General features: G+C 52.0%; 8 protein-coding genes across 8 annotated transcripts; 4 read left to right on the top strand and 4 right to left on the bottom strand.

Moving 5' to 3' along the window:
• Window positions 1-341: 341 nt before the first annotated feature.
• EV422DRAFT_567921 (ankyrin-containing protein) lies at window positions 342-1,334 on the top strand (the record flags this gene model as incomplete). Its single annotated transcript, XM_053072592.1, has 2 exons — window positions 342-677; window positions 756-1,334. 2 exons carry the CDS (start codon window positions 342-344, stop codon window positions 1,332-1,334), a joined length of 915 nt encoding a protein of 304 aa, XP_052925222.1.
• EV422DRAFT_73545 (uncharacterized protein) lies at window positions 1,031-2,227 on the bottom strand. Its single transcript, XM_053074351.1, has 2 exons — window positions 2,225-2,227; window positions 1,031-2,151 (listed from the first exon to the last, which is right to left on the bottom strand). The coding sequence occupies exon 2, from the start codon at window positions 1,954-1,956 to the stop codon at window positions 1,342-1,344; it is 615 nt and encodes a 204-aa protein (XP_052925221.1). The 5' UTR covers window positions 1,957-2,151; window positions 2,225-2,227; the 3' UTR covers window positions 1,031-1,341.
• Window positions 2,228-2,901: 674 nt separating this feature from the next.
• On the top strand, window positions 2,902-4,704 carry EV422DRAFT_73373 (uncharacterized protein). Its single transcript, XM_053074348.1, has 6 exons — window positions 2,902-3,249; window positions 3,326-3,441; window positions 3,520-3,626; window positions 3,689-3,804; window positions 3,872-4,157; window positions 4,234-4,704. The coding sequence occupies exons 2-6, from the start codon at window positions 3,349-3,351 to the stop codon at window positions 4,670-4,672; spliced, it is 1,041 nt and encodes a 346-aa protein (XP_052925220.1). The 5' UTR covers window positions 2,902-3,249; window positions 3,326-3,348; the 3' UTR covers window positions 4,673-4,704.
• Window positions 4,705-5,439: 735 nt separating this feature from the next.
• Window positions 5,440-6,979, top strand: EV422DRAFT_531104 (uncharacterized protein). Its single transcript, XM_053070447.1, has 6 exons — window positions 5,440-5,575; window positions 5,722-5,808; window positions 5,893-5,927; window positions 6,004-6,382; window positions 6,447-6,737; window positions 6,797-6,979. The coding sequence occupies exons 2-6, from the start codon at window positions 5,782-5,784 to the stop codon at window positions 6,902-6,904; spliced, it is 840 nt and encodes a 279-aa protein (XP_052925219.1). The 5' UTR covers window positions 5,440-5,575; window positions 5,722-5,781; the 3' UTR covers window positions 6,905-6,979.
• On the top strand, window positions 6,941-11,743 carry EV422DRAFT_73288 (ABC transporter type 1, transmembrane domain-containing protein). The gene is made up of 6 exons (XM_053074347.1): window positions 6,941-7,677; window positions 7,750-8,592; window positions 8,665-10,420; window positions 10,482-10,628; window positions 10,708-11,320; window positions 11,397-11,743. The coding sequence occupies exons 1-6, from the start codon at window positions 6,982-6,984 to the stop codon at window positions 11,599-11,601; spliced, it is 4,260 nt and encodes a 1,419-aa protein (XP_052925218.1). The 5' UTR covers window positions 6,941-6,981; the 3' UTR covers window positions 11,602-11,743.
• A 542-nt stretch (window positions 11,744-12,285) lies between these two features.
• EV422DRAFT_506730 (uncharacterized protein) lies at window positions 12,286-13,317 on the bottom strand (the record flags this gene model as incomplete). Its single annotated transcript, XM_053068588.1, has 2 exons — window positions 12,286-12,390; window positions 12,496-13,317. 2 exons carry the CDS (start codon window positions 13,315-13,317, stop codon window positions 12,286-12,288), a joined length of 927 nt encoding a protein of 308 aa, XP_052925217.1.
• Window positions 13,318-13,929: 612 nt separating this feature from the next.
• On the bottom strand, window positions 13,930-14,780 carry EV422DRAFT_506729 (uncharacterized protein; the record flags this gene model as incomplete). Its single annotated transcript, XM_053068587.1, has 5 exons — window positions 13,930-14,044; window positions 14,104-14,282; window positions 14,309-14,464; window positions 14,516-14,631; window positions 14,663-14,780. The coding sequence occupies 5 exons, from the start codon at window positions 14,778-14,780 to the stop codon at window positions 13,930-13,932; spliced, it is 684 nt and encodes a 227-aa protein (XP_052925216.1).
• Window positions 14,781-15,888: 1,108 nt separating this feature from the next.
• EV422DRAFT_567918 (uncharacterized protein) lies at window positions 15,889-19,844 on the bottom strand (the record flags this gene model as incomplete). The annotated part of the gene is made up of 3 exons (XM_053072591.1): window positions 15,889-15,911; window positions 15,982-19,200; window positions 19,268-19,844. 3 exons carry the CDS (start codon window positions 19,842-19,844, stop codon window positions 15,889-15,891), a joined length of 3,819 nt encoding a protein of 1,272 aa, XP_052925215.1.
• Window positions 19,845-21,841: the final 1,997 nt, after the last annotated feature.

Raw genomic sequence — 21,841 nt, 5'->3', positions numbered from 1 at the left:
GTCCTGGATGTCATCCCTGCGACGCGGTATATAGAGTCCCACTATATGTACGCATTATCAGCTCCTCCTGTTCGCCGGGACGTGATCCTCCCATGGTAGCATGAAGTAAGCACATGGTTACTCGGTCACGTGATGTTTTTCTGCAGGAACTTCCGTATCGAATGATTCGAATCCGACGGTAACCGGGTGATACGAGCGGCACAATCTTAGGGTTGCTGTCGCTCTTGCTTCGACGCAGAGCACGTCTGAATTTGAAGCCTTTCCCAGTGCTCCTTCTTCAACTGACAGCCACTCCTCCTCTCACTGCGCCTCCCGCTATTCCTGCTTCCACTCCGCGCTACATGAAGGGACCGCAAGCGGACGTAGATTCGGACGGCGAGGACGACATTATTACGGGGCACAAGCACCGCCGAGCAGACACCTCCGCCGACAACGACAAGACGCAGGACCTCCCCTTTCTCACAGAAGACGTTTTCCTCATCATTCTCTTTTGGTGTGATGAGGCGGAAGCCGTCGTCAACCTGTTGGTTTCCGGGGCCATCAATTTGAAGTTTTTGCTGTTCAGAGCCAAGGCCCGTAGGATTATGGTCTTGTACGGGAGAGAGCGTTGGATACGAGCGCGACTGACGTGGGATGAACCTTCGCTCATGGACCAGTTGATCCGATACGGCGCGAACGTGCACGCCCAGGACGACTTCGCGCTGCAACGGGCTTCGTAGCACGGTCACCTATCGGTGGTCGAATGCCTGATCAAGCACGGCGCGAACGTGCACGCCCAGGACGACGTCGCGCTGCGACGGGCTTCGGCGTTCGGCCACGTCTCGGTTGTCGAATATCTGCTGAACAATGGTGCGAACGTGCATGCCCATGACGACGACGCGCTGAAAGGTGTTTCGTTTAGTGGTCACATATTGGTGGTGAAATGTCTGATCAAGCACGGCGCGGACGTGCACGCCCAGGACGACTCCGCGCTGATACAGGCTTCGATTGAAGGTCACTTATCGGTGGTCGAATGTCTGATCAAGCACGGCGCGGACGTGCACGCCCAGGACGACTTCGCGCTGCAAGGGGCTTCGTCGTACGGCCACGTCTTGGTTGTCGAATATCTGCTGAACAATGGTGCGAACGTGCACACCGGGGACGATGGACCGCTGCGAAGTGCTTCGGCGTACGATCACTTATCGGTGGTCGAATGTCTGATAAAGCACGGCGCAGACGTGCACGCCCAGGACGACGACGCGCTGCGACGGGCTTCGGCGTATGGCCACGTCTCGGTTGTCGAATATCTGATCAAGCACGGCGCGGACGTGCACGCTGCGACAGGCTTCGTTTAAAGATCACCTATCGGTGGTCGAATGTCTGATCAAGCACGGCGCGGACGGGCACGCCCAGAGGCTCCACAACTGTGGCGAGGTCTGGTAACAAACGCCGAGCTAGGCATACTGCGTTTCTCATGAACCTGTGAGGAAGGTACCTAACGAAGCTTTTCTCGTAGACACCTATCTTATCCACTGTCGGGGCAAGACATAAAGAATGCATATCGTTCAGATAGAAGGTCCCTGTCACAGCCTCGTTCATTTTGACGTATGGCAATAGGTCAATCGCCTCCCGGGCCTCGCCAGCTACGACAAACAGGAACACCCCCCGGTAGAGTATTGGGACGAAGCGATGCACACTCTTGTAATGGACGATTATCAGGTCATAACGTATATGGAGGGCCGACTCAGTGTGAAAAAGAATGTCACAGACCGACTGGGGATCTGCGATGCTCTTAGCGTTCAAGTAATCTATGTCTACAGAGGATGAGTCTGGTATACTGGAGAGTATCTCACTGACGTATCTCCGGCACTTAGTATCCACAAGAGTCTTCCTGACATTGTACACCGTCAGCAAATGAGGGAGATTTGGAACGCCCGACAAGCCAGCTGCATCTCCCACAGGGTTGTGTACCCGCATTGTTTCTTTTCTTTTCTGTCCTTGTTCTGTCCTTATGCGGATGATGCTGAAATTGATGGCTCCCAAATCTTTGATACCTTTGGCTTATCACCTATTTAAATGGGTCGGAACTCAACTTGGCATCCCAGACGCAGTATCAGAATGGAGAACTTAGAAGACAACTTGGATGGCCTCTGGGAGAAGTTCGCCACGGCTCTGCATTTTGAGAGAAGCGAAAACGTTAGTCAAGGGAATGACGGACATGAAGAACAACATGATGGGCATCTACATGACGGTGCACTTGAAATAGACTATGATGACGCTGATAGGAAGTGTGTTTGCGGGATTCGCGGAGGCAATCTAGACAAGCTTCAACAGGGCTTTGTCATATGCTCCAATTGCGGGGTAGCGAAGGATGTACTGTACACATTGACACAGGCGCGGAATGTGTACACCTCACGTAGACCGAGGTAGCTTACGCGTAATTCCGATCAGGGTTCGAGGGTTTCCGTCCTGCAGTCCGTGGGTGTACTGCATCCAGTGGCCGCATTCCTGCCCCGGTCGGAGTTGTGTCCGTGCGGTACCTCCACACCGTACCGGCCGCGCTTGCCTGGTCCAACGCGCGGCGAATGTGCTCTGACTCTCGAAATTAGAGCCGGCAGGGCACGTCTGGGGATTAATTTGGCAAGCGCTGGGAGGGTGGCCATTGGTTCCAAGTCGGCAATCAAAATTCGGATCGCGATGTTGGCGACGAAGTCCCTCCCTCACTCCGTACGGATGCACACAGAGAAAAATGCCCTGAAAATCAACAAGGCGTGGGCGCAGGACGGAAGGTTCTCTCGCCTCTCCCCTTCGAAATTTTTAGGTTGGCGGCCGGAATCCACCTAAGTGCCGGCCGGTTGCCAGTGTGTGCATGATGAGAGAGATACTATATTTGGACTTTCGGGAATCCCTGAAACGAGTTGAGTGTGGCGCCGCGGCGAGGAAGGGACCGAGGACATAAAGCCGGGTACCTTAACTTGTAATAGATAGGAAATAAATGGGCGGCGCGTTGTTTGACCTTGTTTCCCTCTTGTGGCCGCAAACAAATCACCGTGATGAAGAAAGCCCTGTTCCAACTTCCAGCCCGAGGTTCCAGGCGTTTGGGTGGCGATCTCACGCTACGGCGCCCCTGATAGATCAATTGTTGGACTAGGTTAAAGTAGACAGACACCATGAAGCTTAAAGAGGGATAGCGGCTCCCAAGCCCCCCTCCTTCGTCTGTTCCGGTCATCCGCACACGCAGGTCGTCGTGCGCAACAAACCGCTTGTAAGGTAAAGTGTCTTCGTCGTTCGTTGTGGTGTCGATGCGCGTGCCGGAAGTTGTAACATGGTCTTTTTGGTTTTGCAGAACCTCCACAACAAACAAGTAGAATGCCTTTCACCGACCAACAATTCCAAACACTGGCCTGGATTGGCAGAGTGTCGAGTTTCCTCTCTGTCATTGGAGTGTTATCCACTTTCAGTGTGAGTTTTGCCGGATTCGCAGGCTGTTCTCGTCGATGCGCACGTATTCACTCGGACATTTTGTGCGCATACCTTTAGTTCTTCTACAAGAATCCAAAGAGTGCTCGGAACCCTACTGCCCGCTTGATTATCTTCATGGCAGTCGGTGACCTGATGTCCGCTGTCGCAAAGTCGATGGGACGATGGTATGGTGGTTTCCCAATTCGCACTCCTGGAGTTTCGGCTGCTAATGTCTTTATCCATGAAGGCCAGTCTCTCTTGGGACCGACCAACCACTCTGCCAGTTCCAGGCAGTTCTCATGCAAGAGGGCGATCTGTCGTCGCTGACATGGACCGCCATCTTGGCAGCAAACCTGCTTTATGGTAAAGCCTGATTATCTCGGAGCGCTGCCCCAATAGTGAACCGAATCTAATCTTCTCCTCACCTCAGTCATGTTCTTTCGTGGCCGCACCACCACCCTCAGAAGATACGAGGTTCCGTTGGCCGCCTTCGCCTTTGGCTGGCCTTTGATCATTGCGCTGCTCCCTCTTGGGCTACCATCACCATATGGAAGGATTTATGGCGACACGACGCTATGGTGTTGGATCACCTCGAACTACAAACCCTACGAGCTTGGATTTTTTTACATGATTCTTTGGACGATCGTTCTCTTCCAGATTGGGGCGTATGCCCTGGCTGGCCGGTACATCTGGAACACCTCAAAAGCGCTGGAAACGTAAGTTATACCCTAGCCTGCTCAACCAGACGCCGTGCGTGATTCTAACTTGCCCTTGGTTTTCTCAACGCTCTAGAATGAACGCCAACACAAGTAGCGTCAACAAGTACCGCATGATTTTCATTCGCACAGCGGCATGTTACTTGACTGCGTCCATCGTCGTCTGGTTGCCGTCTTCAATCAACCGCGTCTATAGGATGTCGACTGGCGAGACATCATTTGGCCTGTCAACGGCACAGACGGTCATGTCGCCGCTCAGAGGCTTTGTCAACTTCCTCGCCTATTTCTTGATCTATCGCCTGTCCCAAAAGAAGAAGGGGGCCAGTTACTCCCCTGAGATCTCTACCGACCAACGACAACGATCTCGCTCCGCGGCGATGAAATCCCCATCCTACAAGGATAACGGAATAACAAGCATTGAACTGGCCCTCAGCCGGGGCCATGTCGCTCCGAGCGACCTCGCGGAGATCCACGCGGAGAACAGCAGCCAAACCTTGATGGTTGAGCGGGCATAGTCGATCACGAGTTTTACGTGATCATCGGACATTCCATTTCGTGCTTCTAAGTACAGCGCAGGCGTTATCCCACCCCCCATTTTTTGTAGTTCTGTAGATACTTTCTGTTTCTGGGGGTTAGTGTGATGGATGGTTTCGGGGGAAATCTGTAATCGGCGTAAAGGCGTTCATCAATACTGAAGTACATCTGTAATACATGACTCATGTTCGATTCCTGGCCATCTGCTTGTTCATCAGCACGGAATACATATGTTGCGGTGGGAGCTGAGATGGATGCGGAGCTGCCCAGTCGCATATGAGGCTTCAACGTCGGTGGAGGGTGTCCCACATCGTCGACGGGATGCTGTCCTATCAGCCTGTCAGTCTGTACATTATACAGTACATACTGTACGTCATGTTATTGATTATATCCCAGAGACTCCGGGTCACCCATGCATGCGTGCGCCGTGTATGATAGTACTGCATGTATGTACATAAACCCCTATTTCAGCCCTTGATCGGGGAAGTGGGTGGACTGGCAGTGTCTACATACAGTACAACACGACATGCTGCTGGAGCATCGTGGATTCGTGGTGCATGCTTCGATATTCAGAATTCAGGCCTGATTACGGTTGTACCACGGTACCGTTTCAGCCATGCAGTACCAGGAATGCGGATGCAGTTTGATAAGATTCGTGTCGGGAATGGGATCAATTCAGGGCCCCGGTATCATTACCAGCTTTTTTCGACAGGCCCGCTTGGCAGCTTGTCCACGCCGCTCGGCAACTGGCGCACGGGCACTGCAAATGCTATGCTCGCCGAGCCTCCCACTACAACTCTCGTCAGACCAGACACGGGCTGCAGTCCACACACCCCGTCTGCGCTGGTTCTGAACGTTGGCGAAAAGACTCGGAGTACAAAAAAGTAAGGTGCTCCCCGGGCCGTCCAGAAAAAAAGAAAGCGAAAAGAAAAGTCATTCGCCCAACGCCCAACGCCCAACGCCCAAAAAGCGGAGTACTGGACGTATACAGTACATACCTATTCTTATACCCAACCGTCACGCTTTTCAGTTCGTCTTTTCAGGGCACGAGAGGGCTGGAGAGTCTTGTTCTGTACAGTCAGATTTCAACATGGCCCCGTGGTGTGGTACTGAGTCGGTACGTGATCTACCCTCTAGCCAGCATATTATACGAGAGTCCAGCGTCACACCTTTAACACTGTACGTGTGGTAACGTTTCTAGGACAACGAGCATGCGACAGACTGCGTTCGCACGACGTATGTATAACGTCAGAACCTGTTGTCCAAGTTGCAGTTTCGTACCCGCTGATGTTTCCACTCTTCAACTCTGTAGTGTCATCCTTTCGGTGCTCACACTCCTCGCGGTAACACTCGCAGTTAAGGCACTGCTCCAGCACCTCCGATGGGTAAAAGAACATCGTCAATCCTACGAATATAGCTCCCTCGACGAGGAAGAGGTAGACGACGACGACGACGACGAAACCACCGCCCATGGGGACGGAGTCACCGCCGATGTGCCTTTACTTGCTCCGACGAACGAAGCGGAGGAGGTGGATAGCAAATGGACTTGGATCACGCTCCTCGCTTTAGCCATTTCGCAAGTGATTCTCGCACTCGTTGAGAATGGCATTCGTCTGCGCAAGGAGGGGGATGCGTACTGGAAACAAGCTCCTTTTCACTTCCTGGAACTAGGCCTTACCATCTTGCAATGGGTATAGTTGCATGCTGCCTCTTGCAACGTTTGTCCTTTCACCGTTCTGACAGCTCCACATCCAGACTTTCATAACTGCAGTCATCGCTTACCTTCATTGGTCGCCCTCGCCGACTCCCGGCTCCTATCTCTATAAGGCATATGCAAAATCCAAGCGCAGTGCTATCCTCAATCTCCTAGTCTTCGCTGCCGGGTTTGCAATCTTCCAAGTCTATACAATCGTTCGCATTTGGCTGCATGCTGGTGATCGGTTGGACATCGTGTTCAGCTTTGGCGCTCTTACACTCACTTCCGCGTTTGTGGTTGTCGGTCATTATGCTACGAGAGAGGCCCGACAGAGCATCCCCCGCTCCCAGGCAAGTAGTTGAGCTCCTTCTAGACAACTTACAGGTTCTTACCTTTGTACCGTATACAGAACGAGTCGGATGAGCTTCAAAAGCCTCTCGAGTTGGGACAGTCAATCCTTTCGAGAGCGTACTTTGCCTGGATTACTCCGTTGATCACGGTATGCTCCCTACCGTAGCGCGTAACCTCCTGGTCTTGTCATACTTCCTTACGCAGTCTCGTATTGGATAGGTGGGTTACCAACGACCGCTTGAAATGTCCGACATCCCTGACTTGATCGAGGAGGACAAAGCGGCGCGAAATGTCCAGCGCTTTGCAAAGATCCGTCCTCAGCACCCCGGCCTCATTTCCGCCATGTACCGTTTGGTCCGGAAGGAGTTCCTTCTGCAAGTGGGCTTTTCGATCATCTCCCTGGTTCTCAATTTCAGCGGCCCATTCTTCCTGAACCGCATCCTTCTCCACGTTGGACAACCAAAAGGCGAAGCATCGGCTTTGGTTGGTTTGACCTATGCTCTATCGCTCCTGGTCGCTGCCCTCGTGAAATCCATTTGTGATGGGCAAATGTACTTCCTTGGGCGCCGTATGGGTCTCCGCTTGCGTGCTGTCCTCATCAATGAGATTTACGGTAAGGCGCTGCGGAGGAGAGCTGTCGTCGGAACCACCGAAGAAGAGGCGCAAGGTGCCACTACGGGACAAATTACGAATCTCATGTCGGTCGATCTCGAGAAGATTTTCAGTGTCAGTTGCTACTTGATGGTGTACTGGTCGTGTCCGCTCCAAGTTATCATTTCGACGGGACTGCTTTTGGTTGTTATGGGATGGCCAGCTCTCGCTGGAATCGCCGTAATGGTGGCAATGATGCCCGTTGGCGGTGTCCTCGGAAAGGCTATTGGTACTATGCAGGACAATTTCTTGAAGGCGACCGACAACCGTATCAATGCGATGAACGAGGTAAGATCCGTTCTTCTCGAGGACCCTTTTTTTTTGGTTCGCAGATTGACCTTCGATTACTGCGTTTCCCAGGTTCTGCAAGGCATTCGGGTGATCAAGTTCTTCAGCTGGGAGGCCCACTACGTTAACAAACTCACCAAGCTTCGAATCATTGAGCTCGGAAAGCTCAAGTACTTCCTCTGGACGATGGCTTCTACCTACTTCATGTGGAGTGCAGCATCTATCGCCGTCTCGTGTCTTACCTTCCTCACCTTCACCCGCGTTGCGGGCCGGGAGTTGACGGCTGATGTTGCTTTCACCAGTCTTGCCTTGTTCACCACCTTGCGGTGGTCATTGCAAGAGATCCCAGAGACCGTTGTTCAGTTGATTGAGATGGTGGTCAGTTTGCGGCGTATTGAAGGGTTCTTGAAGGAGGAGGAGTTGGAGCGATACCAAGAAGGCTCTGCCGCCAGCACTCCTTCAAGTAGCAGTACCGAGGAGGATATTGGGATCAGCGGATCAGGAGCTTTTACCTGGGAAGGTGAAACGTCAACGAAGGCGAACGAGGATGGCACCTTCCTGTTGCGAAATGTGGATGTGAAGATTCCTGCTGGTCAACTCACTCTTGTCTGCGGTACCACCGGCTGTGGTAAGACGAGCTTGGTTTTGGCCATGCTGGGCGAAATGCGTCGCCTTGCCGGACATCTCCACCTTCCGGACAGCCGGGTTGCCGCCGTCAACCCGGTGACCGGGCTCACTGCCAGTGTCGCCTACGCTGCACAACAATCCTGGCTTGTAAACGGTACTGTTCGTGACAATATCACGTTCGGCGAACCGTTCGATGCTGACCGATACCGCCGAGTCGTCTACGCGTGTGCTTTGAACCGTGATTTCGAGACATTCGCAGGAGGCGATATGACCGAGATCGGAGAAAAGGTACTCGATGAAAATATTATATGTTTTTTGTTTTGATTGGGGGGGCTGATGATCTTGGTGATTTTTTACCAGGGTATAAATGTCTCTGGTGGTCAGAAGGCAAGGATTTCCTTGGCCCGAGTCGCATACTCACGAGCAGCTTACGTGCTATTGGACGACCCGCTATCTGCTGTGGATGCACCCACTGCCCGTCACCTTCTCGAACAATGCATTCTCGGTTTGCTCGCAGGTCGCACTCGTCTCTTGGTGACCCACGCAGTCCACCTCTGCATTCCTCGTGCCGACCACGTTATCATTATGGGCAAGGGCGTGATTGCTACGCAAGGCTCGCCCAAGGAAGTCATCGGCAAAGGACCCGGCAAAATCGACTTGGACACGATTTTGGGCGAGGATGATTTGCCGCTAACGTCTATTGCTGAAGGAAAGGAGGATTTGGATCATTCCGTCGTCTCGTCCGTCGAAAGCCGGAGGAACTCGAAGAGCGATGATGATACCAAGACTGGGTCGTCCGAACAGGAGGGGGATCACTCAACGCAGAAGCCCAAGGAGGAGAACACCGTTGTCACTCGCTTGACCGAAGAAGAAGGCAAAGCCAGCGGATCTGTCAGTGCCAAGGTGTACGGGCTGTACATTAAAGCTGCTGGAGGTGCATTGTTCGTCTTCGGAATTTCGCTCGCTTATGGGTCTAGTCAAGCCTCCATCGTTGGACAAGACTGGTGGCTCAAGAAGTGGGCTCAGGCGTATGAGGCAGTTACCTCAGTGGTGATGCAAATGGCAGTTGGTTTTACCGCCCAGAACATCTCGTCCGACTTTTCGATTCTGAAGAAGAACAAGCACCATGTCGATGAGCCTGCTCAGTCACCCTCCGTGGACGTAGATTACTACCTCATCATCTACGCTCTCATTGGCGGTATCAGTCTCCTCGCTATTCTTTTGCGTACCCTTGTGGTCAACTTTGGATCTATCCGGGCCTCTCGTGTCCTTCACCATGGCATGTTGACGACTCTACTGCGTGCACCTGTCAGGTTCTTTGACATCACTCCTATGGGTCGAATCATGAACCGATTCTCGAAAGATATCAGCACGCTCGACCAGGATGTTTACTGGATGGCTGGTGACTTCCTCAGAAACGTCGTGCAGGCCATTTCGGTTATCGTCGTCATTGCCTCTGTTACCCCCGTGTTTGTGATGGCGATGCTTCCCATCGCGCTCATGTACCGATATGTGGCCAAGCTGTACCTTCAGTCTTCCCGAGAGCTCAAACGCTGGGACAGTGTGACACGATCTCCTATCTTCTCGGCGTTCAGCGAGAGTATCGTTGGCGCGCCCACGATTCGCGCGTACGGTGCCGAGCAGCGTTTCTTGAAAGCTACACAATCCCGCGTCGACACGAATCACCGCGCCTTCTTCTACCTTTGGGCGACCAATCGATGGCTCAGCATTCGCATTGACATGCTCGGTGCTGCCGTCGCGTTTTCTTCGGCTTCCGCTATCCTTGGAGCTCTCCACCTTGGCGTGGACATCAATCCAGGAGCGGCGGGATTGAGTTTGAGTTACGCACTGTCCTTCACCGAAAACTTGCTTTGGGTCGTGCGTCTCCACTCAATGATGGAAATGTCGATGAACAGCGTTGAGCGTATTGGAGAATATCTTGTCATTGAACCTGAAGCGCCTTCTGTGATTGAAAACTCTCGACCTCCTGCTGGGTGGCCTACAGCTGGACAAGTCGAGTTCGAGAATGTGGTTGCGAAATACGCCCCTGACTTGCCAAATGTGTTGAAGGGCTTGTCCTTTAAGGGCAAGGCTGGAGAGAAGATTGGGATTGTTGGTGAGTTTGTCAAGATGAATGCTTTTTCGGAACAGCAACATCAAGCCTAACTGTTTTTCAGGGAGGACTGGAGCTGGCAAGTCGACTATTGCGCTCACTTTGTGGAGGTTCCTGGAACTTTCCGGTGGTCGAATTGTCATTGATGGCATTGATATCGGTACAATTGGACTGCATGATCTGAGATCAAACATGACTATCATTGCACAAGGTATGTAAGAGCGGACTGTCTGCACCCTTGATTCCATGGACTCCTCGGCACTCAATATTTGCACTTTTTCCAATTGTAGAACCGGTTTTGTTCGCGGGGACTGTACGGACCAACCTCGACCCCTTCTCTCAGCACACCGATCTCGAGCTATGGACAGCTCTCCGCCGAGCGCACTTACTTGAGGCTGAGGAGACGCAACCCACGGCGGTCCCTGTACCCCGGTCCAACAAGCTCTCCATCGGCAAGTCCCTCGGCGGCGTTGGGAGCTTGTCCACCAGTCTCGTGCACGATCGCGTCAGTGGATCGCTCGTTGCTCGGAGCATTGGATCAACCTCTTCCGCAAAGCGCCCGGCGCTCACCGCCCACAGTTTCGATCCCAACGGCGCTTTCGGCTCGATCTCTCCTCGCTCTATGAACTCAGTATCTTCCCCGGCAAACTCGTCGAACTCGCATGCGGATCACGCGCAACCGACCATCACCCTAGACGCGATTGTCGCTGAGGGAGGTGCCAATTTCTCTCAAGGACAGAGACAACTTTTGTGTCTCGCCCGTGCGTTGTTGCGAACCTGCAAGGTTATTGTACTGGACGAAGCCACTGCCAGTGTGGATCACGAAACGGATGCAAAGATCCAAGAGACTATCAGGACCGAGTTCAAGGGCGCCACGTTGTTGTGTGTTGCACATCGTCTAAGGTATGTCTGCTGCCCGTTACGAGATCAATGGACACTTTTACCTTACTTACATCTCCCCTTTCGTCAAACTGTGCAGAACTGTCGCCGATTATGACAAGATCCTCGTCCTTGCTGATGGACAAGCAGCCGAGTTCGACACCCCGTCCGCACTAATGAAACTCACTCCCGAAACCAATGGTGGCAAGGAACCCATCTTCCGCAAAATGTGTGAAGAGTCTGGCGAATTCGACCTTCTTTTGGAGTTGGCTCAAAAGGCGGATGAAGAACGGAACAGGAAATGATTGCTAATGAGCTTCACATTACCCTCATGCTCGAACACTAGCAACCATGAATAGGACAGGCGTACCAGCAGGTTTTAGACTCCACTATATTGCTTTTTCGCAGTTCACATTACATATCATCACATTTGAAGAACATTCCGCCTGGGGGCAGTCTATTGTAGCGTTCCATTTGAGTTCCTTTACCTCTAAACCGCCGCCGGACGATTGACAAAGATAGGTGCCGTCCCGCCGCAAATATCAAAGCTGTTATGAAACGGTGAATATCACAGTACGCTGTCAATGTGGGTGGAGTTTGAGGGGAGTTTTAGATTTACTTGGCCGGGTCATCCTTAACAGTAGTGTCGCCACGAAATCTCAAAGTGTATGAAATGCAACACAAAGTCGAACTTTGTTGAGAGTCCACCGGACTCGACTCGACTACGGAGTCGACTGAGGAGAATAATACGAAGCGGCCTCGTACGGCAGAGCATTGCTCATATTAGAAGCCTCGACGTCCTCGCTGGGTACATCTTTGCAAATCGAAATGCATAATCTGATTCTCCCAAACAATATCCACGCGGTATATATATACGAAAGATCTTTCCTCGCTACGTTCTATCTGGGCGTTGAAGACTACTAGGTATACGAATCTCCTACCCTTAACCTATCAATTTCACTTAAATGACTACTTCTGTCCCAGAATTTTCAACGCGAGCATTTCCCTGCTGAATCGATGGTGATAACGTCAATGTCTCGTATTTCTCGGTAACATGCCGAAGTGACGCGGGAAGTGTGCCGTTTTAAGGCGTCCTAAGGAGAAGAAGGTATCTCAGAACGGATACCCCGAAGAACACTACGTGCGCCCACCACAGCTCATTTTCATTTCTGAGAAAACTCAGAACAGACAAAACTCACCATGCGTGCGAAGTGCTTGTCGCATGACCCGCAGGTGAACGGTTTAATGTCAGTATGAATCGAGCGATAGTGCCGCTTCATGTCATGAGAACGACGGAAATTGGCTTGGCAGCCAAGCGCCTCGCATCTGAAAACTTTTTCATGTGATTGCGCTTTTTGGTGAGTTTTATAGGGCCCGGACTTTCGAGATGTGTTGCCGTAAGGGGCTTGTCCGCAAGCAGTATCATCCATATGGTATGGCGCCGTAAATATCCGGGTTTTGCGCCGAGGCGGAGGAGGTAGCGCCGGGATCACAAAAGGGAGAGGGTTCCCGCCGGTCCTCTGTGCTGGTAGCGGCTTAACGGATGCGACTTGCGTGGACGAGCCCGGGGTCACGGGCGTCGGGTATCCGTCGTTGTAATCTGGGGGCAGTGTTGGAGGGTAGGGCTGGACCGGTGGGTAGTATAGATTCCCAGCGGAATCATGGGTGAACGCCCACCGTTTCCCATCTTGATGGTGCGCGTAGTAGGGCTCTTCGGAGCGAGACAGGTCTCCTGCGCCGCCGACGGTTATGGTGGGCATGATGTCCTGGTGATCTGGTTCGCAAGCAAATGCCAGCTGGTCATTGCGATTATACTCGTTTTTGATCATAGCGGGTTGAATCGGGACCCCCTTCCATGTGCATTTTTGCTCTTGTGCCGAAGCTGAAGATGATATAGCGTCGGATTCCGAGATTGCTCGTTCCAGGTTCAAGTCAAACTCGCGGGCCTCTTCGTCAACGATAAAATCGTTGATCCAGCAGCCTGCTGGCGATGTGGTCTGTACGGTTTGCGTAGATGACATCGTGTGGGTCGAGTGTGTGAGTAGAGTTTGTGGCTCGACTTTGCTACGACTTTGTGAATATGAGCATGAAAATTTGGAGAGCACTCAGTGCTGTCTCTTCTCCCAACCTTCAGTTTCGGCGGTGTGGGCTGTGTGACGGAATGTGTGACGAGAGACTGGACGTTAGAACTCAAGCAGAAGACACCCAACGTCGACGAAAATAGGATTGGAGTCGGCATGTCTCACCATTTTGACAGGGGACTCTCGTCGCGCTGTCGATTTCTCAGATTTTATGTCATCATTTTGGGAGTTTACGCCCCGGGTTAAAGGTGCAGGTGTTTTTGAAGCATTCCATACAAGTTTCTACGTCCCAAGGTCAGTTTATGCAATCAGTCCAAATGTTCTGCGGAGGCAAGATTCAATTTGCTGGAGAAATAGATATTAGTGAATGCGCTAGTGAATTGGTGGGGAATAGTGAATTGGTAGCAAACGGAAAGACACCTCCTGCCCCCCTTTATCATTTCCCAATTCAATATACATTTAGCAGGCCCTGCTCAAATGCTACTATTCACTGAAACTGACTACACACGCCCTTCTGCGCTAAAAAGCAGCCAGCCTCCTCTCACTTGTTCTTTAGATTACATCCCGCTGTAAAACCTTTAGGAGGACGGCGTAGAGTATAGCCAGCGGGTTCGTCAATGTTGTATACACCGAAAAGTCGTGTACGCGCAATTGAGCAAGGTACGCCCTCGAATAGTGGATCAGTTTAGGCAATGCAACACGAGATAAAATAAGACAATCTCGTACCAGCTGATCGTCTTCCAGGTGGACAAGCTGTGCGAGTCAAGGTTGAAGTTTGAACCAGGCATTGTTGATTCGCCGGAAGGCAATCCAATGCCCGGGAGTGTGTAATCAGAATATTTGCCGTCCGTGTGACGTGTGTTCCCTCCTCCCAGCTGTGGAGGTTTCATTTGAAGGTCCATATACTGATGGCATGGATCAGTAACTGTACACTGAAGTCACCACAAGCACTCCCGTTTTGATTAGGGACGCCAAGCCATCCTTCTTCCTCGTCAAGGCCTTCTTCAATCGCAGTCATGGTGTCCTGAGAGTAGATGGGCGCTGCATGCTGGCCGGTAGTTCCCCCCCTGGCGAACGCTATTGACGGCTAGAGCCCACAAAGAGCCTGGAGCTAGCGTTCGTGGTATATGCCGTCAACAATACCGCCGGTCGGCACAGATGTCACAGAGTCGTTCAAACGGCGACGTTTGTTGGCTTTCGCTTGGGTATTGGCATATGCTGGGAGGTGGGACGTGGGCTTTGCGATGTGCTTGACTGTGTACGAGAGCTGACCGTCGTCGCTCACTTTCCGAAATGCCGCCTCGCATTCCTGAACATGCTTCCTCAATGCCGGATTGAACTCCAACTGTCGAGGGAGATTGGTCTCGGTTCAACTTGACCTCCTGCACGCGAAGCACTCCCATGTGTACGTCCTGCTCATGTCGAGATCTGGCTACAACTTGTCGTGTTCAATGGGTACCTCGATGTGCAGGTGTTCCTCGTGACTTTATCCACCCATCGGTGAATCGGTGGCATGCCCTTGAGATCCGAGAAAGCGTCGTTCGGCAGAGCGAGTGTTTGGGGCCTTCACGATGCGCAGGTACGCATGCATCATAAATGACACCCGGTGTATGTTGACGGTAGGACGGATGGGTAGAAAAAGTGGGAATCCCGTATGGGTTACTGATGCGCTGTGACTCATTACCATCTACTTAGTTTACGTACAAAGACTCTCAGAGCCCCAAATGCCTTTCTGCGTGCCCGGCGGTCATGGTTCGTATGTCGTAGTACTCAGGCTGACATGCGTAAGGGAGCGTGTTCATGCCACTATGGCCGTTTTGAATTATGGGAGGGTCAACCGCCACACCCACGTGGGCGCCCTCTTGACCTCGTACCGAATCTTGCGGCTCGTATGATGTTAATGCTTCGTGTTCGGATATCTTCGCCTCCGGGGAGAGGTCAAATTCGCGGGGGAGTGACTGGCGGGGTTGCTGCAGGGATATCTTTTGGCGAAGAGTTTAGGACATCATTGTGGACCGTGGTCAAAGTTTGACGGTGTGAAGGGGAGGAGAGATTCCTAAAATGACTTCAAAACTTTGTAGCGATGAGTACCGATGAGCATTGAATTTTGGATTTGTTCAATGCTGTTTCTTTGGTGACGAAATCTGTGTCGGCTTGACGTTGGAGCTCAATTATAGGCTTCGGGAGGACAAAAGTAAGCTTTGCCGCATAGGAATGTCTTCCGATTTTGACAGAAAATATCCGATATCGACAGCGCGAGGGATTTCTTTCCGTCATCATCGGACATGGCTGCCACCAGTGTCAGTTTCTCACACCAGAAGGTGTTCCGATAGATGCCCGTACAGTACCGACATGACATTGCCCATCCCGTAACCTGCATATGTCTGTAACGCCGAAAAGTGTTATCATAGCCTCAAATCCTGGATTTAGAGAAATTTATTTTTCAGGCCACACAAGTTTTTACATCTTAAGGTCAGCTCAACAGTCACGAAGAAATTCCAGACCGGAAGTTCATCTTGTTTGTTCGTTGATCGCTGGGGATAAAAGGAAAAGTTAACTCTGAACGAACAGACGGTTCCCGCCCCCTTTCTCATTTTCCCCTACCTGTAGCAGACCCAGTTCGCAAAGGCGGCTCTTTTTTCACAATATTTCCTTTACCGCTAATGGTCTGAGACCTTGCAACGCTTTGAGTTGACTTCCTCACTCCCGCCTCTGCCGGACTAGCTAAGATTTGCGCTGACCCTTTTCGACTAGGAGGTTTGGCTGTCTTCAAATCGCTCGCTGACGCTCGCCTATCCAAACCCCGGTTGATCTCATTAGTGGAGCGGCGTGCATCCGCAGCTGTCCCAACAGCTCCACTGGGACTCTTGTGGAGGTTATTGGTCGACGCTTTCCGAGAAGGAGGCTTCACTTCCGAAGCTTTCTTAGCGGAAGGGGGTCGACTGCCGCGAAGGTTGTGGGAACTGTTTGAGCGAGACCCCGTCTTTTTGTTTGCCGCTTCCACATGTTCTTGGGTTTTAATTTCATCCTTTGCAAGTGAAGTAGTGTTTCTGATTGTCTCGGCCACAGTGGTAGCAGAGTTGGACATAGTTGCCTGGTTTACGGTCGTGGTGGAGACGTGGATCTCGGCATCGTGCACATGCTTGGCTTCTTTGTTCAGGGATGCCGTGGACTTCTTGATTTCCTTTGCGACGTCTTTCGCCAAATTGTGTATACTTTGGTTTGCTGCCGCGGGAGGAGTAACCTCTGTATATGTAGCGACCGTGGCTCCGTGCGCTTCATTCAACTGGTTCTTTGACCCGTGGATTGGATGCAATACCGCCTCTTTGACGTCTTTCGCGATGTCCCGAACACTCTTGTGAGCCTCCTTGCTCGTGTCATTCGGCTCATGCTTCTTGACTTCGATATCCACATGAGTTTCGATAGTTGCCACAGCCTCCCTTTCCTTTCCTTCGTCGGAGTCCGAGGAAGCAACATTCGTCACGCTCGCCTTCTCCGCCGCCTTTTCTTTCAGACTCTTGCGGGAAGAGCTCTTCGTCAAGTTGCTCTTGGAGCTGCTCTTCTGAATCTTCGCGTCGGTCGGATCTTGCCCCGCTTGAGTAAGTGTCTTCGAGTGCTCTTCGGCCGGGTCTTGCTTCGTCAGATCAGCTCGAGAGGAAGTGCGACTGTGACTGTCCTTTGATTTGTGCACCAAATTGTCTAAGCTTTTCTTGGCCTCATGAGCCAGTTCTTTGATGCTCCTATGATGCTCATTTTCTTTCGTGGCAGGCACGACTGCCGCCGGCTGCGCCGCTTGGTCTTGGTGATGGGAAGTTGTGAGTTTCTCCACACTTTTTTTGGCATCGGCCGCAAGCTCACTCAGGTTGCGATGCTCCTCGGCAGTAGGTATTGGAACTGTCGTCTCAGAGGGAGGCACGAGAGCGGCTGTGTCATCCAAGGTGATCTGGTTCGGTACTGTGGTGACAGTCTTGGAGTCCACCTTTGCGCTCAGGTCGTTGGTGCTTTTCTTCGCAAGATTTTTGGCACTGTGACGTTCCTTCTCGCCTTTATCCTTGTGAGTCAAGTTGTGGAGGCTCTGCTTTGCATCGGCAGCTAGCTCATGTACGCTTCGATGGTCTTGGTGGGTTTTGGTCTCAACCACTGGCTTCTGAGCCGTCTCCGAGTCCGTCTTGAGAGCACTCGGGGCGGCCTGAATGTCGTGCCCTCCAGTCTGAGCATCAGTGTGGGGCACTACTGGTGCAATCACCACAGCGTTTACTTGCGCATCTGCATGTTTCTGCTCAGCCGCGTATTCAGCCTTCACGTCTGCTGCGAGATTGACGTTCGACTTGGACTTCTGCGCACTTTTCTCTGTGGCGAGTTGCTGCTGGAGGGTTTCCAAAGACTTCTTAGCCGTCGATTTTGGTTCCTCATGGACTGGCGTCGGTGCAGAATCGGCCGGGATGTTCGTGCTGGATGCCAGATTAGCCTTCGATTTGGATTTTGCTGCTCCCTTCTCCGTAACAAGCTGTTGTTGAAGGTTGTCCAAGGACTTTCTGGCTGTCGAATGCGAATCCTCATGAGCCGCCTTCGGTGCAGATTCAATGGATGTGTCCGCAAGACTAGCCTTGGATTTGGACTTTGCGGCTAACTTTTCCGCGGCAAGCTGCTGCTGAAGGTCTTCCAATGACCTTTTGGCTGTCGAATGCGAGTCTTCATGGGCCGCCTTCGGAGCGGAATCGGCGGACATGTCTGCAATGCTAGCCTTGGATTTGGATTTGGCTGCTAACTTCTCGGCCGCGAGTTGCTGCTGGAGGTCTCCCAACGACCTTCGAGCAGTGGAATGTGCATCCTCATGCGCCGCCTTCGGTGCAGAGTCCGCGGACGTCTCTGCAAGGTTAACCTTGGACTTGGACTTTGCCGCCTCTTTCTCCGTAACAAGCTGCTGCTCCAGGCGCTCCAACGACTCTTTAGCACGCGAATGAGAGTCTTCGTGGGCCGCCTTGGGCTCTGCAGCAAGATCCTTCTGGGAAGTCCGGTTTGGTGCCAGATTGGTTAAACTCTGTTTCACGGCATGTCCGTCGAGTGTGATGCTGGCGGCTTTGTTCAAAGGCACCCCTCTTTCGTTCGCGAGCTGCTCATTCAAATTCTGCAAGCTTTTTCGAGCGTTGGAATCGGTGTTCGAGGCGTTAATAGAAGCTCGAGAGCCGCTTTTCTTCAACAGTACCGTGACGCGCTTCTTTCCACCACTATCCTCAGTGAGATTCGCCTTTGAACTTCCGCCGGTCTGCTTTGATTGGCTCTCCTTAGGAGCAGCATCCCCCTCCAAGCTTTTCTTTGATCTGTTGCTGTTTTTCTTACTTTCTCGAAGTTCCTCCTGCATGTTGGTAAGAGATTTGCGAGCCGTCGGAGATAAGTGGTCCTCCTTCACGCTCTTCCGCGACGAGGACCGCCCCAGAATGATTTCGTTCAAGCTTTTTCTCGACCCAGCCTTGTCCGGTCCCAATGCATTAAGTGATGCCGTTTTGGTGATTGGGGCTTGAGCTACTGCGATGGAGGCGGACGACTTTGTCTTCACAGGCCTTTCAATAGCATCCAAGGCATCGTTCGCAGGCACCTCTGAGATGGCAATCACCGAGGCGTGGATGGCAATAGGTGAACCTTTTGCATCTGTTTCGATCTCGGTGGTGACCTCGATGCCTCGAACATTGATATCCTCCTGACGCAGATTCCCACCGCGAGACTTTGCGACAATTGCATCAATCGAATTGGCAATCTGATTTTGACCCATACTATCTCCGGCATGCTCGGACAGCTCCTTCGCCACAGCATTGCTGACGGCCTCTGTTTACGGATCAATGTCATTGGTATGTCTAGGTGAACTCCGAAAGCATGAGACTTTAAACCATACCAGCAAGGGCAACAGGAACGTCACGAGCTAAGGAAACAGCTTCTGAGCCATTTTCCGGTTTGGACTTCAGCGACTTCTTGCTTCCACTCTTCTTCAGCGCTAGGCTGCCCGTAGAAGCAGAGGTCGCAGGCTTCAGCTGGGCTTCTGAGGCATTGATTTCTTTTGTAAGTGCTGAGTTGATAGACTTCTGCAATTTCGCGGCGGCAAAGTTGTCGGCCGATTGCTTGCCATCACCACTATTGGTAACCTGCTGAGCTATTTGGCGACTCAACGTTTCGGCCAGTAATGTATTGTCACCGTCCGCTGGAATGGAGGCTGTGGCTTTAGCAACGACGACTGCGGTGGTGGTAATCTTTCCCGAGTCAGCGTCCTTGGCTGCAGCATTTATTTTAGCCTGCTCCAGTTCCTTTTCCACGGTACTATTGTCCGACTTTTTCTCCTTGTTCGTTTTCCCTTCCTGCTTCGTTTCCTTCCCCACTTTCGCCTTGGATTTCGATTCCTTCGGTGTTTTGGCCGGTCTGCCACCTTCCACGGTCACTACCGCATCGGCAGCGTTTTTGGAACCTCCGCAACCCATCCTTTTGATGAAAGATGTGCTTAAAAATTATCTCGCACCCCTGATATCCTCTGTGGTATGGAGGAGCCTTCTCAAAAGAGCTTTTGTATCTGCCAATGCCTCCCTCCTTCTGGTCGGAAGTGTCGGTCAATCGGCGGAGTTGCTTACGAACGGAGTCACGTGACCTGGAAAGCGTCTGGAGGCTCAGAGGCCGAGGATAAGAAAAGCTGTTGGCACTTGGCAGCTCGCCCTTTCGATCGCAAGAGCTCGCCTTTCGATCGCAAAGACTTCATCCACATTGCACTCAAATTCGAGTCGGTTGAGCCTACGAGCCAACCTGCTCGACTGATGGGTTTGATACAATGGTACCAGAGAGCGCATCGGTAGTCCCGCCTTTCGTCTGTTACTAGTCCCAGGTTTCTTCAGGTATGTATGTCTTATTCCCATCAGAGAGGAAAGGAGCATTACGAAAGCGCCGGCGATGACAAAAGGGATATGATACATATATGATTAGTTGTGAAAAGCATAGCTTTGTCACAATTGTTCCTTCTGAAGGCACCAGGAGTTCGTCAATGGTCGTAGCACCTGTGTTTTCAGCGTATTCATCGTTTCCCTCGTCTCCAGTTTATAGAGCAACGTCGCGAAGTTCCCCGTACTCTCGACAAGGCCGCCCCAAGTGGAGCAGCAACATCTCCGCAACTTGAATCGAATCAAATACGGCAAGGATCCACTTCGCTCGGAAGTCGGAACGCTGGGCCATTCTGGACCCTGAAAAGCGTAATGCCACGGAGACGGGGAGATGGCCATATCTCGTTCTCCCCCGTCTAGCCTTCTCCCTTTGCGGGCATACCCTTCATAGGACGTGATTCATGTATGAAGTGTCCCCGAGAAGAGAGAGGGTTGTGAAAGGGCGACATTCCCGTCCCGAAAGCTGTTCAACTAATCGACACAGTCTACTGTGCTTGAGTTGAACACCTTTAAGGGCACGGGAGTTACCTCTTCACCTTTTCGGTGGTTCCACTCGCCGGTCGGCTGCTTTTCTTGGGGCCCTGACCTGATTATTGCTCGGCTGGCTTGTGGAAGAATAATATTTGAGATATGTCATGCGGCTGTCGGGATTTTACGATAGTTGCATATAATTGCACTCAACACATCTTGGTTCAAAATATCAATACTGTACACGCCAGTGATCTAGCAAAACGCTTTATGGGAGACTTGAAGTGCAGTCTTGCAGTACTTCCCGTCCATGTCGTCTCTGCCACCTGCCCCGCGATGAATCTTGTTCTCGAATCTCACGAAACAATTCAGCTCCGTTCAAGTTTGGCGCAAACGCAAAGGAGACCCAGGTTGCTCAACCACCCGTTCATCATGCTGCCCCCGTTTTCGGAGGTCGTGGCACGTTATACAGTCTGCGAACAACCCGCACCTCGCACAGGGAGGTTGTCCGCCCCTTCGAGTTGATGTCCCACGTCACATTTTAATGTTACACGGACGAGCTGTGGCTCGTTCGTGCATTAGTACTGGTAACCCTAGGGCCCTAAGGGCAGTGAGGGGGGGGACTGCCATGTCAATGCATCTCTTGCATTCATCATTACAATCCTATGCATTGGTATGTAGGTAAACGTACGGAGATAGTGGCCACCTGGGCCACGGCGGTGCAATGAGGCATTCCAGGAAATGGACACAAATGTAATATGCAATGTTGCGACCGATTCCTCTTCCTTCGTTCAAATTTACACAAGGTTTTCTGTTGGCCCGGCATGCCCGAGGACGGATACGCTGATGGGAACACGGTGGTGGAATGGTGCTCCCCGTACGTTGTCATTTGCTCCCCCGCCTTCATTATCAACCGAAACCAAAATCGGGCCACTCGGACACGGGAGACGGAGTCACGGAGGCCTCATCAAAGATGCCAAGTGCATTAGTCGGTCTCCAGCCATCTTTGTGACAAAGCTTAGAGGTATGGACATCACTCGGGATCAACTATGGGGACACCGTGACTGCGGATACGACGGAGC

Source organism: Fimicolochytrium jonesii (assembly GCF_025526975.1).
Source record: "Fimicolochytrium jonesii strain JEL569 chromosome Unknown EV422scaffold_13, whole genome shotgun sequence".
NCBI classification, from domain to species: Eukaryota; Fungi; Chytridiomycota; class Chytridiomycetes; order Spizellomycetales; family Powellomycetaceae; genus Fimicolochytrium; species Fimicolochytrium jonesii.
This window is presented reverse-complemented; position numbering and strand designations above follow the sequence as displayed.

Bases quoted from the DNA above. Each gene is read 5' to 3' on its own strand.
- EV422DRAFT_73288 (XM_053074347.1), top strand. From the start codon at position 6,982: ATGTCCGACATCCCTGACTTGATCGAGGAGGACAAAGCGGCGCGAAAT. The intron at 8,593-8,664 runs GTACTCGATGAA...ATTTTTTACCAG, and splicing joins TGACCGAGATCGGAGAAAAG to GGTATAAATGTCTCTGGTGG. The intron at 10,421-10,481 runs GTGAGTTTGTCA...ACTGTTTTTCAG, and splicing joins AGAGAAGATTGGGATTGTTG to GGAGGACTGGAGCTGGCAAG.
- EV422DRAFT_531104 (XM_053070447.1), top strand. From the start codon at position 5,782: ATGGCCCCGTGGTGTGGTACTGAGTCG. The intron at 5,809-5,892 runs GTACGTGATCTA...TAACGTTTCTAG, and splicing joins CGTGGTGTGGTACTGAGTCG to GACAACGAGCATGCGACAGA. The intron at 6,383-6,446 runs GTATAGTTGCAT...CTCCACATCCAG, and splicing joins GCCTTACCATCTTGCAATGG to ACTTTCATAACTGCAGTCAT.
- EV422DRAFT_73545 (XM_053074351.1), bottom strand. From the start codon at position 1,956: ATGCGGGTACACAACCCTGTGGGAGATGCAGCTGGCTTGTCGGGCGTT.
- EV422DRAFT_73373 (XM_053074348.1), top strand. From the start codon at position 3,349: ATGCCTTTCACCGACCAACAATTCCAAACACTGGCCTGGATTGGCAGA. The intron at 3,805-3,871 runs GTAAAGCCTGAT...TCCTCACCTCAG, and splicing joins GGCAGCAAACCTGCTTTATG to TCATGTTCTTTCGTGGCCGC. The intron at 4,158-4,233 runs GTAAGTTATACC...TCAACGCTCTAG, and splicing joins ACCTCAAAAGCGCTGGAAAC to AATGAACGCCAACACAAGTA.